General features: G+C 53.0%; 5 protein-coding genes across 5 annotated transcripts; 1 reads left to right on the top strand and 4 right to left on the bottom strand.

The window, feature by feature from the left end:
• Nucleotides 1-1,272: 1,272 nt before the first annotated feature.
• Nucleotides 1,273-3,185, bottom strand: TGAM01_v203699 (D-lactate dehydrogenase (cytochrome); the record flags this gene model as incomplete). The annotated part of the gene is made up of 2 exons (XM_018806012.1): nucleotides 1,273-1,305; nucleotides 1,572-3,185. The coding sequence occupies 2 exons, from the start codon at nucleotides 3,183-3,185 to the stop codon at nucleotides 1,273-1,275; spliced, it is 1,647 nt and encodes a 548-aa protein (XP_018660730.1).
• A 719-nt stretch (nucleotides 3,186-3,904) lies between these two features.
• TGAM01_v203698 (alpha-actinin-3) lies at nucleotides 3,905-6,958 on the bottom strand (the record flags this gene model as incomplete). Its single annotated transcript, XM_018806013.2, has 4 exons — nucleotides 3,905-4,787; nucleotides 4,850-5,829; nucleotides 5,954-6,020; nucleotides 6,111-6,958. The coding sequence occupies 4 exons, from the start codon at nucleotides 6,956-6,958 to the stop codon at nucleotides 3,905-3,907; spliced, it is 2,778 nt and encodes a 925-aa protein (XP_018660731.2).
• A 2,072-nt stretch (nucleotides 6,959-9,030) lies between these two features.
• TGAM01_v203697 (hypothetical protein) lies at nucleotides 9,031-9,778 on the bottom strand (the record flags this gene model as incomplete). Its single annotated transcript, XM_018806014.1, has 2 exons — nucleotides 9,031-9,539; nucleotides 9,625-9,778. The coding sequence occupies 2 exons, from the start codon at nucleotides 9,776-9,778 to the stop codon at nucleotides 9,031-9,033; spliced, it is 663 nt and encodes a 220-aa protein (XP_018660732.1).
• A 475-nt stretch (nucleotides 9,779-10,253) lies between these two features.
• On the top strand, nucleotides 10,254-11,276 carry TGAM01_v203696 (hypothetical protein; the record flags this gene model as incomplete). Its single annotated transcript, XM_018806015.2, has 1 exon — nucleotides 10,254-11,276. The coding sequence occupies one exon, from the start codon at nucleotides 10,254-10,256 to the stop codon at nucleotides 11,274-11,276; it is 1,023 nt and encodes a 340-aa protein (XP_018660733.2).
• Nucleotides 11,277-11,483: 207 nt separating this feature from the next.
• TGAM01_v203695 (cysteine synthase) lies at nucleotides 11,484-12,663 on the bottom strand (the record flags this gene model as incomplete). Its single annotated transcript, XM_018806016.1, has 2 exons — nucleotides 11,484-12,481; nucleotides 12,549-12,663. The coding sequence occupies 2 exons, from the start codon at nucleotides 12,661-12,663 to the stop codon at nucleotides 11,484-11,486; spliced, it is 1,113 nt and encodes a 370-aa protein (XP_018660734.1).
• Nucleotides 12,664-13,079: the final 416 nt, after the last annotated feature.

Raw genomic sequence — 13,079 nt, 5'->3', positions numbered from 1 at the left:
CAAGTCAGAACCACATGGCAGCAAACGGACCATACTAGATGAAGGAAATTGATCATCTCCACACGAGATATGTCCATTCTTGAGCGTCGAATGGCAATTCAACATTGGCCTTTGGCAAACAGTGGCAGGCACCCATCTCCGCCTTTGGCATGGGGCTGTGGACGTGGATTGGTGGCTTCCCCCATCAAGGCCCGGCAACCACCGAAGCCAAAACGTACGAACGGCGACCAGGCGTCGGGCGAATGAGAAGGCTACGATGGCCTCTCGGCATCGAGCTTCATGGGTCAACATGATATGCAAGGCTTACACGGTAACGGTCAGTCGGTTCAGGGGTTCCGAGGCCTCTTGCAAGCCCATCCCTCCCTCTCTCTGGAATCACTCTGTCTCATGGCATCTCGTTCTCTCGTCTTTCCCTCTCTCACCTGCCGGGCAGTTCTGCTATTAGAAAGCAACCCTCTGTGTCCGCCCGGCATGGCGCTAACATGGCCGGCAGCCCTCTCTGCTGCAGTCCCACCATATTGTTTCTGGCACTAAGTTTCGTAGGGCTGACGCGGAGGGCCAGCTGTGCTCCTGGTTGGCTGATCCGCCGAGGCAACTGAGCGTGTCTCTGTGCGTCAGCGACCAGAACGTCTGCACAAGGCGCGCGCTGCCATTGGACGGGCTGCTGAAATGACAGGAATACAGCCTATGAGAGATAAAGCATCGTGGTGAATGCATCGGGCTTCTTTGGGCTTCGGTGGCTCCCTCAGCCTATCCGGCACTCACCCCGTCCGGCGCTCTGATAGGCCGCCCGGAACCCCCCGGTCAAGAAATCCCCAAGGAACCGTTCCGGGAACCCAGCAGCCTCGCCAGAACCGGGTGCTTCAAAACCTCGTAAAATACCTTGATCCAGCTGCCATCACGTAGACCGCCAGAACGGCGTCTGCTCGGAGGGCTACAATCGCAACGCCGTTTCCCGCGACTGCGTTTAGCCCGGCAAACCCCCTTATTGCCGTGTGCACAAACCGGTGTCGGCCGACATAACACTGGATCGGGAAACGGCGCCAGGCTCAAAAGAGTTACAAGATGTGAAGAGTATGCCTAAGGGGATCCAGGGGAGCGGTCCGCATACATGTGCTACTCGTACTAGGCGGGAGGCTAGTATGTCATGACTTACATACAGACATGCAAAAGGCCGAAAATGACTTGCAAAGTGCCGCAAATTGGCACGTCCTGGCATTACTATCGCATCCTCGTCCGCCACCCTCTCTACTGCTCGGTCCAACATCCCGGTCAAATGTATTTGTACGGATTCATAATGCCATTCTGTCATCAACAAATCGTCAGTGTCAGCCCTACCGCTTAGCAATAGTGTGCAAATCGTGCATGGTTGCGCGCGCCCTCCTCCAGCCGCAAGGCAGCGATGGGCACATGTGACGTGCCATCATGGATCAGAGGGCAAACGGCGGATCATGAAACACGAATAGTTGAAACAAAAGGTGCCATGGATGAGAAACAAGCGATAGACGACAAGCGAAAACGGTAAAAAAAGAAAAAGAAAGGCGCACTAGCGAGGAGACAAGGGAGCTTACCGGGTCATACAGGTTCTTAATCTGCTTCATCAGGCCAATCACCGTGTCGTTCCGGCTGTAGTTGACGAAGTTCTTCTTGGCCAATCCCAATCCATGCTCGGCGCTGATGCTGCCATTCCGCTTCGCAATCCATTCGTACACAAAAGGCTCCAGAGCCTCCTCGACCTTGGCGTCATACCGTCTTACAGCCACATTCAGATGCAGGTTAGAGTCACCCATATGACCGTAGCCCACCACTGCGCTCACCGGGTGCTCCTCGGCATCGCCGATCAGACCAGCCTCCCCCATGCGCTCCCTCACATCCTCGACGAGCGAGTACATCTCTGCCAGTGGGATCGAGACATCGTACTTGTAGACGCCACCGCCATGTCCAATGCACTCGGTGATGCTCTCACGCCAGCTCCACAGCGCCTTGGCCTGCGACTCACCTTGCGCGACGACGCCATCCGTCACGATTTCCTTGGTCAAGACGTCTTCGAGGAACTTTTCCAGCTTCTCATTGTCGTGATCGCCATTGGAGCCGCTGGTCTCAATCAGACAGTAGAATGGGTGATCGCCCTCCAGCGGTCGCTCTTCTCCTTTGATCTCGTGTACAATCTGCTGGCTGCGAGAATCCATCAGTTCAAAGGCCGAGAGGATTTCTCCCAGCTGCTGCTTGGCTTCTCGAAAGGCGAGCTGCGCCTTCTTGAAGGAATCGACGCCAAAAAAGGCCACATTGACAGCAGCCGAGCGCTGCGGGCACTGGATGACCAGCTTGGTGATGATGCCAATGGTTCCCTCGCCGCCAATAAACAGCTGCTTCAAGTCGTAGCCCGTGTTGTTTTTGCGTAGAGCGCACATGTCATTCATGACGGTGCCGTCCGGCAGCACAGCTTCCATGCCCAAAACAGTTCCATGCAAACTTCCGTAGCGCAGCAATCGCAGACCGCCTGCGTTGGTGGCAACATTACCGCCTACATGGCATGATCCCTTGGCTCCCAGGTCGAGGGGAAAAATATATCCTCTTTCGGCGAGGTACTGATCGGCTACCTCCAAGATGCATCCCGCATCCAACACGAGAGAGCCGCTGACCTCGTCAAAGGAGTGAATCTTGTTCATACGACCCATATTGATGACGATTTCGTCGAAAATAGGCACCGAGCCGCCCACCAGCCCAGTGTTACCACCCTGCGGCACGACGGCCAGCTTCTTGTCGTTGCAGTATTTCAAGATATTGCTGACGTCCTCAGTCGATCCTGGCTTGAGAACGAGCCTGCTTTGGCCTCGGTACTTGTGCATCCAATCCTCGTTGAAGGGCTTGAGATCGTCCTCAGCCGCTGCATTGACGCCATCAATCACGGCCTGATCGCCACCGAGGAGGTTCTTGAAGTAAGCAACATCCTCTGCCGTCAGTGACGCAAACTTGGCATCCCTCTTGATTTCAGGGTAGGTGTCGGTGGTGAGCTTTGCCAGGTGCTGGGCTGCATGTGATTGAGACAGCAGTCTGGGCACCGAAGTCACAAAGCATCGAGCTGAAGCAGCTGAATGGCTAGTCAAAAAACTAGCACTGCCAATTGCGCCAATCCGCCGGTTGGGCGCCCGCAGCACTTGCACAAGCCTCGATCGTGTAACCATTTTCTCTGTGAACAAGGGGAGCGTGGGTTGTGAGGCCAGCAGTCAACGAGGCGGGATCAATGAGGGAGAGAAGAAGAGAAAATCAAGTCAGACGGGGCTGCTACGTTGAAGCTTCCTTTCTTTCGGTTATCGAAATTCCGGATGGCAAGAGCCGGAGCTATTGCTTAATTCTTCAGGAGCCTATTAGGCAGCTCGAGCGCCGTAATTCCACTGTTAGGCGTCGCTCTTGCGGCACTAGAGCGTCCAATTAGGCTCTGAGATCATTAGTGGGCCTCTCTGTGTCTCCGAACGCGGACCCCGGCTATTAAAAGCAGCGGATTGACATACGAAAGTGCCAGTTATTCTACAAGCAACAGTAACAAGAGTGATTCAATAAAAGGGAGGCCATTGCCAATTAATTTGACTATCTAACGTCGTAGTACTATTATTCAACGTCGAGACTTGAAACTATAATGAAAATTGTGTCCAATTTTTACAGCACCCTTACCATCCAAAAAAAAAAAAAAAAACACCATAAGCATGCATCCAGGGTACCGAGAAAACACCGCTGCCTCTCCAACCAAGTATCCAGACAACATAGGAGAGACTCCGTATAACGCGTGTACGCGCGACAAGGGGGGAAAATTGAAAAAAAAGGGGGGGGAGTATACAGAGAATTATACGGAGGTCGTCCATAAACATGACGCTGGGTCATATAGATGATGAAGCATTAATCACGGCTACCCATGGCCGTTCACCTTGGAATCTCTTCGGGGCCGATCATCGCCAGCGTTTGTTCCATCTTGGAGCATACCGGCTGGTATATCGCCGTCCGCGTTATCGTCGCCTTCGCCCATCATCTTCTCCATGAAGGAAATGTAGTCGAACTGGTCTTTGCCACGATCCCGTGACATATCTGGACCGCTATGCGGCGGCATCATCTCGAGAAGCTTATCAATGACCTCTTCAGGCACAAGACTGTGGCGCAGATCCATTTCAGTGACATATGGCTTGCCATCTGCAACCTCACGGAACGACTGGAAGACTTGCTCGGCGGTGTTTTGATCTTCGGTGACATCGACCATGAAGCGGATAAACTGCTCGAATGTGACATATTCTTTCCCTCCAGAGGTGTCGACAAAGTAATCGTGCATCTCATCTTCGGAGAAAACCAGGCCTAGTGAGGCTAGGGCTGCACTGAACTCAAGCTCTTGGAGCGAATTCGAGGCATCGCGATCAAAGTGGCGGAACACACTCTCAAACTCTTCCAGCTGAATAGGCGTTAGGTTAGTCATGTTGCGAGCGACCATCTGGTTCTCCAAGAAGGAGAGCTTCTTTTGAACCGAGGATCTCACGAGCGTCAACTCGTATGCCAGTTCGTCATATGTATAGGTGGTGAAGTCGTTCTCTTCAATGTTTGCTTCCTCGCACATGGCGTCTACTTCCGCAATGGTACTGAGATATCGATCGAGGGGGGGCAAGTTTTCACTGAGTTTCTTGACATGATGCAGCTGATCCTCAATATCGCCATCCAATCCCGAAATGGCAAGTTGCATGGTGTTGAGAGCCATGGCAAAGTCATTTGCTTTGTCGGCAAATGATTTCCTCAGCGCATTCTTGATGCTGCGACATTATTAGCCAAATTAAAACCCTTGTACTGTGCATAGAGCTCTCTTTTCACTTACTCTCGAATCGTCTCATTGATGAGTTGCGCGCGAGCCATCTCGCTGCTTGTAAGACTCTTCCAATCCCTCTCAATAACATCTTGACTAACCTCCGCCGGAGGTTCATAAGGCCGTAACCGATAGGTGCTCAGCTTCGTTTTGATGTTTCCTAATAGTGTGGCAAGCTCGCTCTTCTCGGCAACCCATTCTCGCTTCTTGCCTCTCTTATACTCTGAGAATTCGGACGCCTGGGCCTTTGCATCTGCGTAAGTGCCCTCAAACTTGGCCGTGTGCCACTGCTCAACCTGGCCTCGGATATTCTTCAAGAGTTCCCGCATTCGTCTCTCGTAGGCGTTCTGCATCTCCCAGGCGCCTTGCATGTTGTTGAAGAACTTTTCGACTCGTCGTCCCGCGTTTTCGACTTTTTCCATCTGAGAAAAGGCATGGAACCAGTAGGCAATGTAGGTCATCAAACTTCGCTCATCGGGCTTCGCCACATCGCACACATCTTCAACATCCAACAGCTTGGGGATGCCAATCTCTTCGTGGGCAATATCAAAGGCGAGCTGCATGTTGCCGCGGTGGTCTGACTTGTCCAACGTGTCAAAGTCGATCAAATCCGGTCGATGGATATCCAGCAAGGCGCAGAAGGCGAGGCCGTCGTTCCAGCTGCTACTAAAGTCGCGAACTTCGACCTCATCGTAGCATGCAGTTTTTCGTTGACACCACAACAGCAAGCCCTCCTTGGCAGACATGCCCTCTTGGTTGATGTCGCTAATTGTAAAACGCAGAATCAGGGTCCATATGAGACCAAGAACAATTTTGCGGTTTCCATCAACAACATCCTCAGCGCCAATATTTGTCATCTGAATGCCTCTGGACTTGATGAAGTCCAGAGCCAGGTTGGCATTTTCGAATCGTTGGACTCGAAGCTTCGGGCGGGAGGCATATCGACCGAGGGATTCTTGGGAAAGACATTCAAGGAGGTGAATCAGCATAACCTAAAGGGCGAAGGAAAATCGAGATAAATGTCAGCAAGGGGCTCTCATGATACATGGCGGCAAGCAACAGGCGGAAAACACTGTATACAGAGCGTGCATGGAGTTCAAGAAGTGTTCAACTTACACCGTCACTAAGGTCTGTTACCAGGTCCTTCACCTCCAGGTTTCTGGCTACAATTTTGGTGTTTAGCCTGCAGAAACATCCTGGTCAGCATTTCACGGGGCTTGCAATACAAAAATCATTTGGACATCTTGCTCTGTTTGGGCAGGTTGGCACGCACCATTTGGTAAACGTCTTCTGCTGGACCGTGATCCATCTCTGCTGCTCCGAGAAGGTCATCCTTGTGAGAAATTGGTCATGGACGCCCCGAATCGACGACGAATCGACTAGTACGTCGGCAGCAGGCGCCTTGCTCTCGATAAGGGCAAGGTCAGAGGCAGCTTCAGGGGATTCAGACGTCTGAGACTCTGCCGGGCGAGGTTGTCTGGAGAACTTTGCAGGCTTGGGCGGCGGCTTGGGAGGATTGGAAAGCTTTGAGTGCGTCGGAGACTGGCTCAGGGCTTTGGTGCCCAATGATGAGCTGCGCTTCTCTGACCGCTGGAGGCGCGTAGCAGTAATGCCACTACGCTCCTTGTCCCGCCCACTCCGCTGAGGGGGGTCCGAAATGCAGCGTGGCCGGGGTAGCGATGGAGAGGGGCCCCTTTGCAGGCGCTCAGCAAATGGCAGCGGCTCAGCCTCAGCCTCGGAGATGGTGCCACTGATACTGGCAGCAGGACTGACAGGCGATACAGGCGATCTGGGCGGCGTCCAGAGGTCCGGCGGAGTAACGGGACGCTGGACCTGGAGCTGGAGACGGAGCTGGCGCGTGGATGCAGCGACTTTGGCGTCGAGATCGAGGTGGCGCTGGGCTTGTAAACAAAATTCGGGGAACTGATCAGCCAGCTCGAGGTTGCCGGGCTGCAGCTCCTTCCGCGAGGGGCCTGTGGGTGCCGTCTGTCTAGGCGCCTTTAGCGGCCCCGTGGCGCTGTGGCACAGGCTGTTATAGGCCATGAGGACGGGCGCGAGCAGCAGCAGTAGCGCTACGAGTGACAGCGGTAACAGGCAGTCGGCGTCGTGGTACCGGTGCATGTACAGGTACTTGCGACAAAGGGACGGGAGACAAAGAAGCGGCTTTATCGATAAGACGGCTCGGCTTCCTTCGTTTCAAACGTTTGGGACAATGAGAAGAAGAATGAGTTTGTGCTTTGACAACACTCAAAGACGAGAGGGTTCAGCAGGTTATTATGAATTAAATTAATATTACTGTGCTTTGTTGCTCCTGTTCTGTTCTTCTTTTCTTTCAATTCGTCTGGATTTCGACTGTAGTTATACCTTCCTCCAGCCAAGTACCTACTCACCTCAACACGATGTATCAGAAACCTCTCTGGACCATGCTGCAGGCGAGCTTGACAGATGCTCCGTAACATCGACGTGGCACCGTTCAAGCATCCTCGCCGTCTTAAGCGATTGGGTCCTCATGCACGGCTCCACGCTGCCACATGAGAAACGTCCATCCGCCAGGGTCCGGCCAAGAAGTCAGCGCATGGCGGCATCGAGGAGCTAAACTCGAATCAACACGATTCCGGCTCTCGTCTTGCTTCAAAGGTATGGGGACAAGGTTCGCCTCGTTGACGATCCAGCGATCCAACCTCCTCAATTTCCAAGCGAACGCCAGCAGCTACTGCATGGAGATGCGTCAAGCATCAACCCACAGGTCGCAAAAACGGTGATGAAACTCTACCAAGCAAGGCCAGCGAATACCAGGCCGTCGTGGCGCTTGCCTTGTCCTTCGCTTGGCTGCAAGAATCGTCGTTTTCGTCCATTCCCTCCACTCTTTTCCATCCGGTGATTGCGCGGCAGTGGTTTGATGGTGCAGAAACAGGTTCGCTTCAGCTGAGTTGGCAAATCGTGAACAAGCCATATCCGTTCAGGATGGCCAGTTCGATGCGGCCGCCTCACATACGCTTGGCCGTCCTTCGTGGGTCAATGGCTGGTGGCAGTGAATGTCGTGGCTGGGTAGCTTTGATTCTGCATGATCCCTGGCGGTACTGTTACCGGTAGTATCAACAAATTGACCGCCTTCCTGTTGTCACGAGCAAACGCAAAACCAGTCTTAGAAATATCAATCCATGCTTGGTGGTGTGGCAATAACGCGACTTGGAAAGTTTATTCAAAGACGCGGCCCCTAAACCACGCAGAGTGCAGACTCCAATGACATGACAGGTCGCCTTTCACGGTCTGTAGTCAAGGGTTACCTGAGCACGTCTCTGCCCATAGTCAGGTCAGTTAATATCCGACGGAGCCAATATGATGCCGATTGCTATGTACATGCACTTATGATACAACTCGTGCAATGGTGTATCCAAGACTGTATCTGCATATCGACATTGTACGCTTCACATCATGCTGCCTACCACGCTTGAAATGCCTTTCCATTCCATTCCACTGCCAATTGAATACTTGATGAAAACTGATAAACGTTTACTCTCCGTTGATACTAATAGCGTGTATACGTTGCCTGCGAACATCTGAAGATATTCAACTTTTTAGATATGACATCTTGTCCTGGCGTTGTAGCATTTGCCGCACTTTGCACATCTATTCAGGTGAAAGAATGACAACTATTTCAGCAATGTCTGCATTGTGCATTTATGCTAACATCGGTTAACGTATGAATACTTATTACTCACGTTCACGCAATAAGTCGTTCCCCTTCTTCTCACTGCCGGGTAGTCTATGAGTGCACGTTGCCGCTTCCTATGAAGCCAAACGATTCCACTCAAACTGAAATGAACTTGCCAAAGACCTAGTAACAATAATGAAAGAAGAAGGAAAAAGCATATTTCTTCAATGCTAGATAACCACATCTTCGAATGTAGCTGCTTTGCGGCAACTCCGCCAATACTATTCGCATTCCTAGTTGACTTGAATAGGTAGTCATGTGTAATGCTAAGATGAACCAAAGCCATTGAATGCTTTATCTTCTCTCTTAATAAAGTACCTGTAATATCTATCAATCCTTGCAGACTTGTAAAACTTCAAATCTCAAAGATCTCTCTCCAACAGCTTTTCGTGCAATAACTCTGAAAATTTTACATTTAGACACTTATCATACAGCGTGATCATGACCAACTTCCTCTCCCCGATTCCCATTTCCCCCTCTACCTTCGAATCTGCTTTCCACCACCCTGCTTCGCCTTCGACCGCAGCGCATACCTCTCCTTCTTCCAAGCCGACACCAAGTTATCCACACTACCCATGTCGTGCTTGGGCTTGCGCATAAACGTCAACCGCGCTCTCCTTGCCCTCTTCGGCTTGCGCCAGATAATGTCGATACCCGTGACCGTCGGGCTGTAAATCTTGAACCAAGTCTCCACGCCAGTCTTCATCAGCTGTCCGCGCAGCAGGATGGCCGTGTCGACGCCGCGGCGCCGCATCTGGATGAATGCGCCCGAGAAGGGCTCCCCCGCCTTGGTGGTTACCATGAGGACGTCGCCCACTTTGGCGCTGTCGGCGTGGTCTCTGGAGAAGAGCCTCGTTCGGGCGCCGGTCGGGTCGAGGCGGGCGATTTCCTGCTGCTTCAGGGTGGGCATCGGGTCGGGATGGGTGGCTCGTGGTGAAGGGACTTGGGGCCAGATTTGGAATTTCGAGACTTTTTGCTTGTCCATGTCTGAATAATCCAATTGTTAGCAAAGTTGGTTTTTCTCTCGAAATTACTTCTCATAATGTAAATAGAGTAGAGCAAAAGTTCATACGTTGTCTCTGACTATAGGCATTCTTCGTAATGGAGGCCGTGGAGGGGCTCGCAGCCTCTGTCGCCAGGCATCTCTGCCATGTTTTCTGGTATCTCGTCCTCCTCAGAGCCGCCTTCAGACAGCCCATCGACTGCCTCGCAACAGCAGCATTCATCGTGATCGGAATTGGCGCCGTTGAAAGCTGGCTTCAAGATCTTCAACTAACGTTTTGGGCGAGAAAGTCGCAAAAGCTCCAATGGGTTGGAAAAGCCCATGCATTCCGCCGCCGTGATTGGCCCGGCTCCTCTTTTTCTCCGACCCACCCAGCTCAACTTGCGCCTAAGAATGGCCTTGCATGTAACCTTTTTTTTTTTTCAAATTGATAGAGATCGCTACCGGTCATACTTCACAGCAAACATAATGTCAAATCGGTCACTAAGGACGGCCGTTCGGTCGGTTGGTCGCCTCAATGCACGAACGGCACGGCCATCGGGCCTTGCGCCGAGGCAATTCAGCACTTCGCCAGCGCATGGTACGCAATAGCAATCTTCAGTCCGAGAATGTATATAAATTCAATCGAATGAAACTTCTAACGGACGAGCTGCAAAACAGGTGTAAGAGCCGTCTTCGCCGAGACCGAAAACGACGAAATGAACAAAGTCCTCAACACAATCCAAGAAACCATCATCCTCCCCGCCTACCTCCCCGAAAAGCAGCGCCAGCTCGTCTTCGACCCCAAGATGAAGTCGTACCTCGAGCAGAACCCCATCATCATCGAAGTCGAGGGCCTCGAACACAAATTCTCCACCATTGACCGATTCACCGGCATCGAAAACTCCAAAACCATCCTCACAAAGGCCCTCAAGAGCATGCAGAGCCAGGATGACTGGGCCAACCTGGGCACTCTCTTGGCGGGGTATAGAAAGGCCGGCATAAGGCTAAAGGCCAACCACTGGGGAAAGATTGTGCGCATGGCGGGAGACAGCGGCAACATCCACGCCGTGATTGAGTGCGCGAAGCAGTCGGACAAGACGGGGCTCATGTTTACAAACCGGGAAACAGTCGTCCGAGTTCTATCTTACATCAACGAGAAGGTTGCCAGCAGCAATTGGGACGTCACCGAGACAAAGCAGGCACAGACATGGGCCGACCAGGTCCTCGATCTTCTCCAGCGCCGAGAACACGCGGTTGAAGGCCAGCCCACCCGAGAGAGACTACACTTCTCCCGCGTCGTCCGCGGAATGACACTCTTCGCAAAGGCTTCCGCCGCCAAAGTCAAGCAGCAAGCCGGCGAGCCCGTCGAGCAAGACCTCGTCCTGCTCAAGGATGAAGTCGAGCTGCTCAGTTCACTATGGAAAGACTCAACAAGCGCGAACCTGGAGGAGATTGCCGACTTTGCAAAGCTCAACCCCACACTAGAGAGAAACTCCAACCCCAAGGGAGTCAAGATCCCCAAGGCCTTGAACGGAAGTGCGTACGTCAAGGTTCTGGCACAAAACATCAAGGGCATTGCGCTGGCGCGCGAGGTTCTCGGTGAAGAAGCTCAGGGCCTCGCACCGGTGGAGGTTACTCTGGCTGATCACCTGCGGCATTTTGTCAAGACCAGCAAGAGCTCAACAGAGGGCTGGGATCAGGAATACTCTACAATTGTCGGAGAGGCGCCGAAGTGGTAAAATCTTGTATAAAAACGGAATCAGGGAGGAAAGCAGAATGATGAAACGAAGAGAGGAAAAGACACTTGCTATAAGCTGACGGATCAAAATGGGGCGTTTTCTAGAACCAGGAGGAAAAAAAGGAGAGGCTTAGATGTCAAAAGATGAAAGTCTATATGTATCATCCCATATATATACGTGTATAATATACCATATAAAAAGCAGCGCTCAAGGCAGCACAATGTACTTTTCTAAATGCTTCGGCACCGCCCCCAAAAGCTTCTTCCCCTCCAACCACTTCCGCGAAAACAACCGGTCCGCATATCTATACGCCCCATCGCACAGCATCGTCACCACCACATGGCCCCGTCCCAGCTTCTCCGCCACCTCCTTGGCCGCCACGACATTCAGCGACGAGCTCGCGCCCAGGTACAGCCCTTCCTCGTCCAGGCACCGGTACACCATCTCGATGCTCTTCTCGTCCGAAATGTGCAGCGACCCGTCCAGCAGGTCAATGTCCGGCGCCAGGTTGTCCGTCACGCGGCCCTGGCCAATGCCTTCAGTAATACTAGAGCCCGTCCGCTCGACCAGCTTGCCGCCTGACGAAATATACGAGTGCAGCACGCTGCCCGGCGGATCGGCGAGGAAGCTCTTGACACGTCCACCAGAGACATCCTTCAAATATCTCGTCGTGCCCGCCAACGTACCAGCCGTGCCCGTCGCGCACGTAAACGCATCCACTTTCCCACCCGTCTGCGTCCAAATCTCCGGGCCCGTCGTCTCGATATGCGCCCGCCGATTCGCCGTATTATCAAACTGGTTCGTCCACACAGCATTGTCCAGCGCCTCGGCATGCCGTCTCGCCTGATGATTGTAGTTCTCCGGGTTGTCAAACGCCACCGCCGGCACGGGATACACCTCGGCGCCCAGCAGCCGCAGCAGGTCAATCTTGCCCTGCGACTGCGTGTTGGGCATGTAAATCACCAGCTTGTAGCCGCGCGACCGGCAGACGTGCGCCAGGCCGATGCCCGTGTTGCCGGCCGTGCCCTCGACGACGGTGCCGCCGGGCTTGAGCAGGCCGCGCTCCTCGGCATCCTTGACGACGTAGAGCGCCGCGCGGTCCTTGACGGAGCCGCCTGGGTTCATGAACTCGGCCTTGCCCAGGATCTCGCAGCCGGTTTCCTCAGAGAGGCGGTTGAGGCGGATGAGGGGCGTGTTGCCAATGGCTGTTGCGCAAGTAATTGTTAGTGACCATCAAATCGTAGCAGCACCAGAAGTAGCAGCATCACATACCTCCAGTCAGGCCTCGTGCCACGCCCTGCGCCTTGGACACAGCCAGAGTATAAGCGCTGGGCTCAGCAGCCTTGGCCGCCGCAACAGCCAAGCGCCGCGCAGTTTGTCGGAACATGGCTGCAGCAATTCAGGGCCTCACTCGTCTTTGGAGCTCTGAATAGCCTCTATTGACACAGAGAGAGAGAGAGATCCGTGCAGTGGTCGAGGATTTGTAAGTTCCAGCTGAGAGCATCAATCAATGGCCTCTTTCCCCAGAACCTCTGCCGCCGAGGGCCCGGTGGTGGGGCCGACGCCCGAGGACCCGATCACGTCATTTTGCGCTTCAATTAGGGAGCGTCAGTCGTCTGGAAGATGCCGCATTTTTGCCGCATACGATTATTCTACTGGAATCGGTAGAGAACGCTGCTAATAAGAGTTGTTGGTTTATGTAGTCATGTCTTCTGAGAGCGTTGGTTTTGATAACCGAGGTAAGAGTAAGGCTGGGCAGCATGACATAAATGAGTATATGTAGAGTATAGGTATTCTGTATCT

This window comes from Trichoderma gamsii (assembly GCF_001481775.2).
Source record: "Trichoderma gamsii strain T6085 chromosome Unknown Scaffold_10.2, whole genome shotgun sequence".
NCBI classification, from domain to species: domain Eukaryota; kingdom Fungi; phylum Ascomycota; class Sordariomycetes; order Hypocreales; family Hypocreaceae; genus Trichoderma; species Trichoderma gamsii.
The sequence above is the reverse complement of the archived record's forward strand: the minus strand, read 5'-3'. Positions and strand labels throughout refer to the sequence as shown.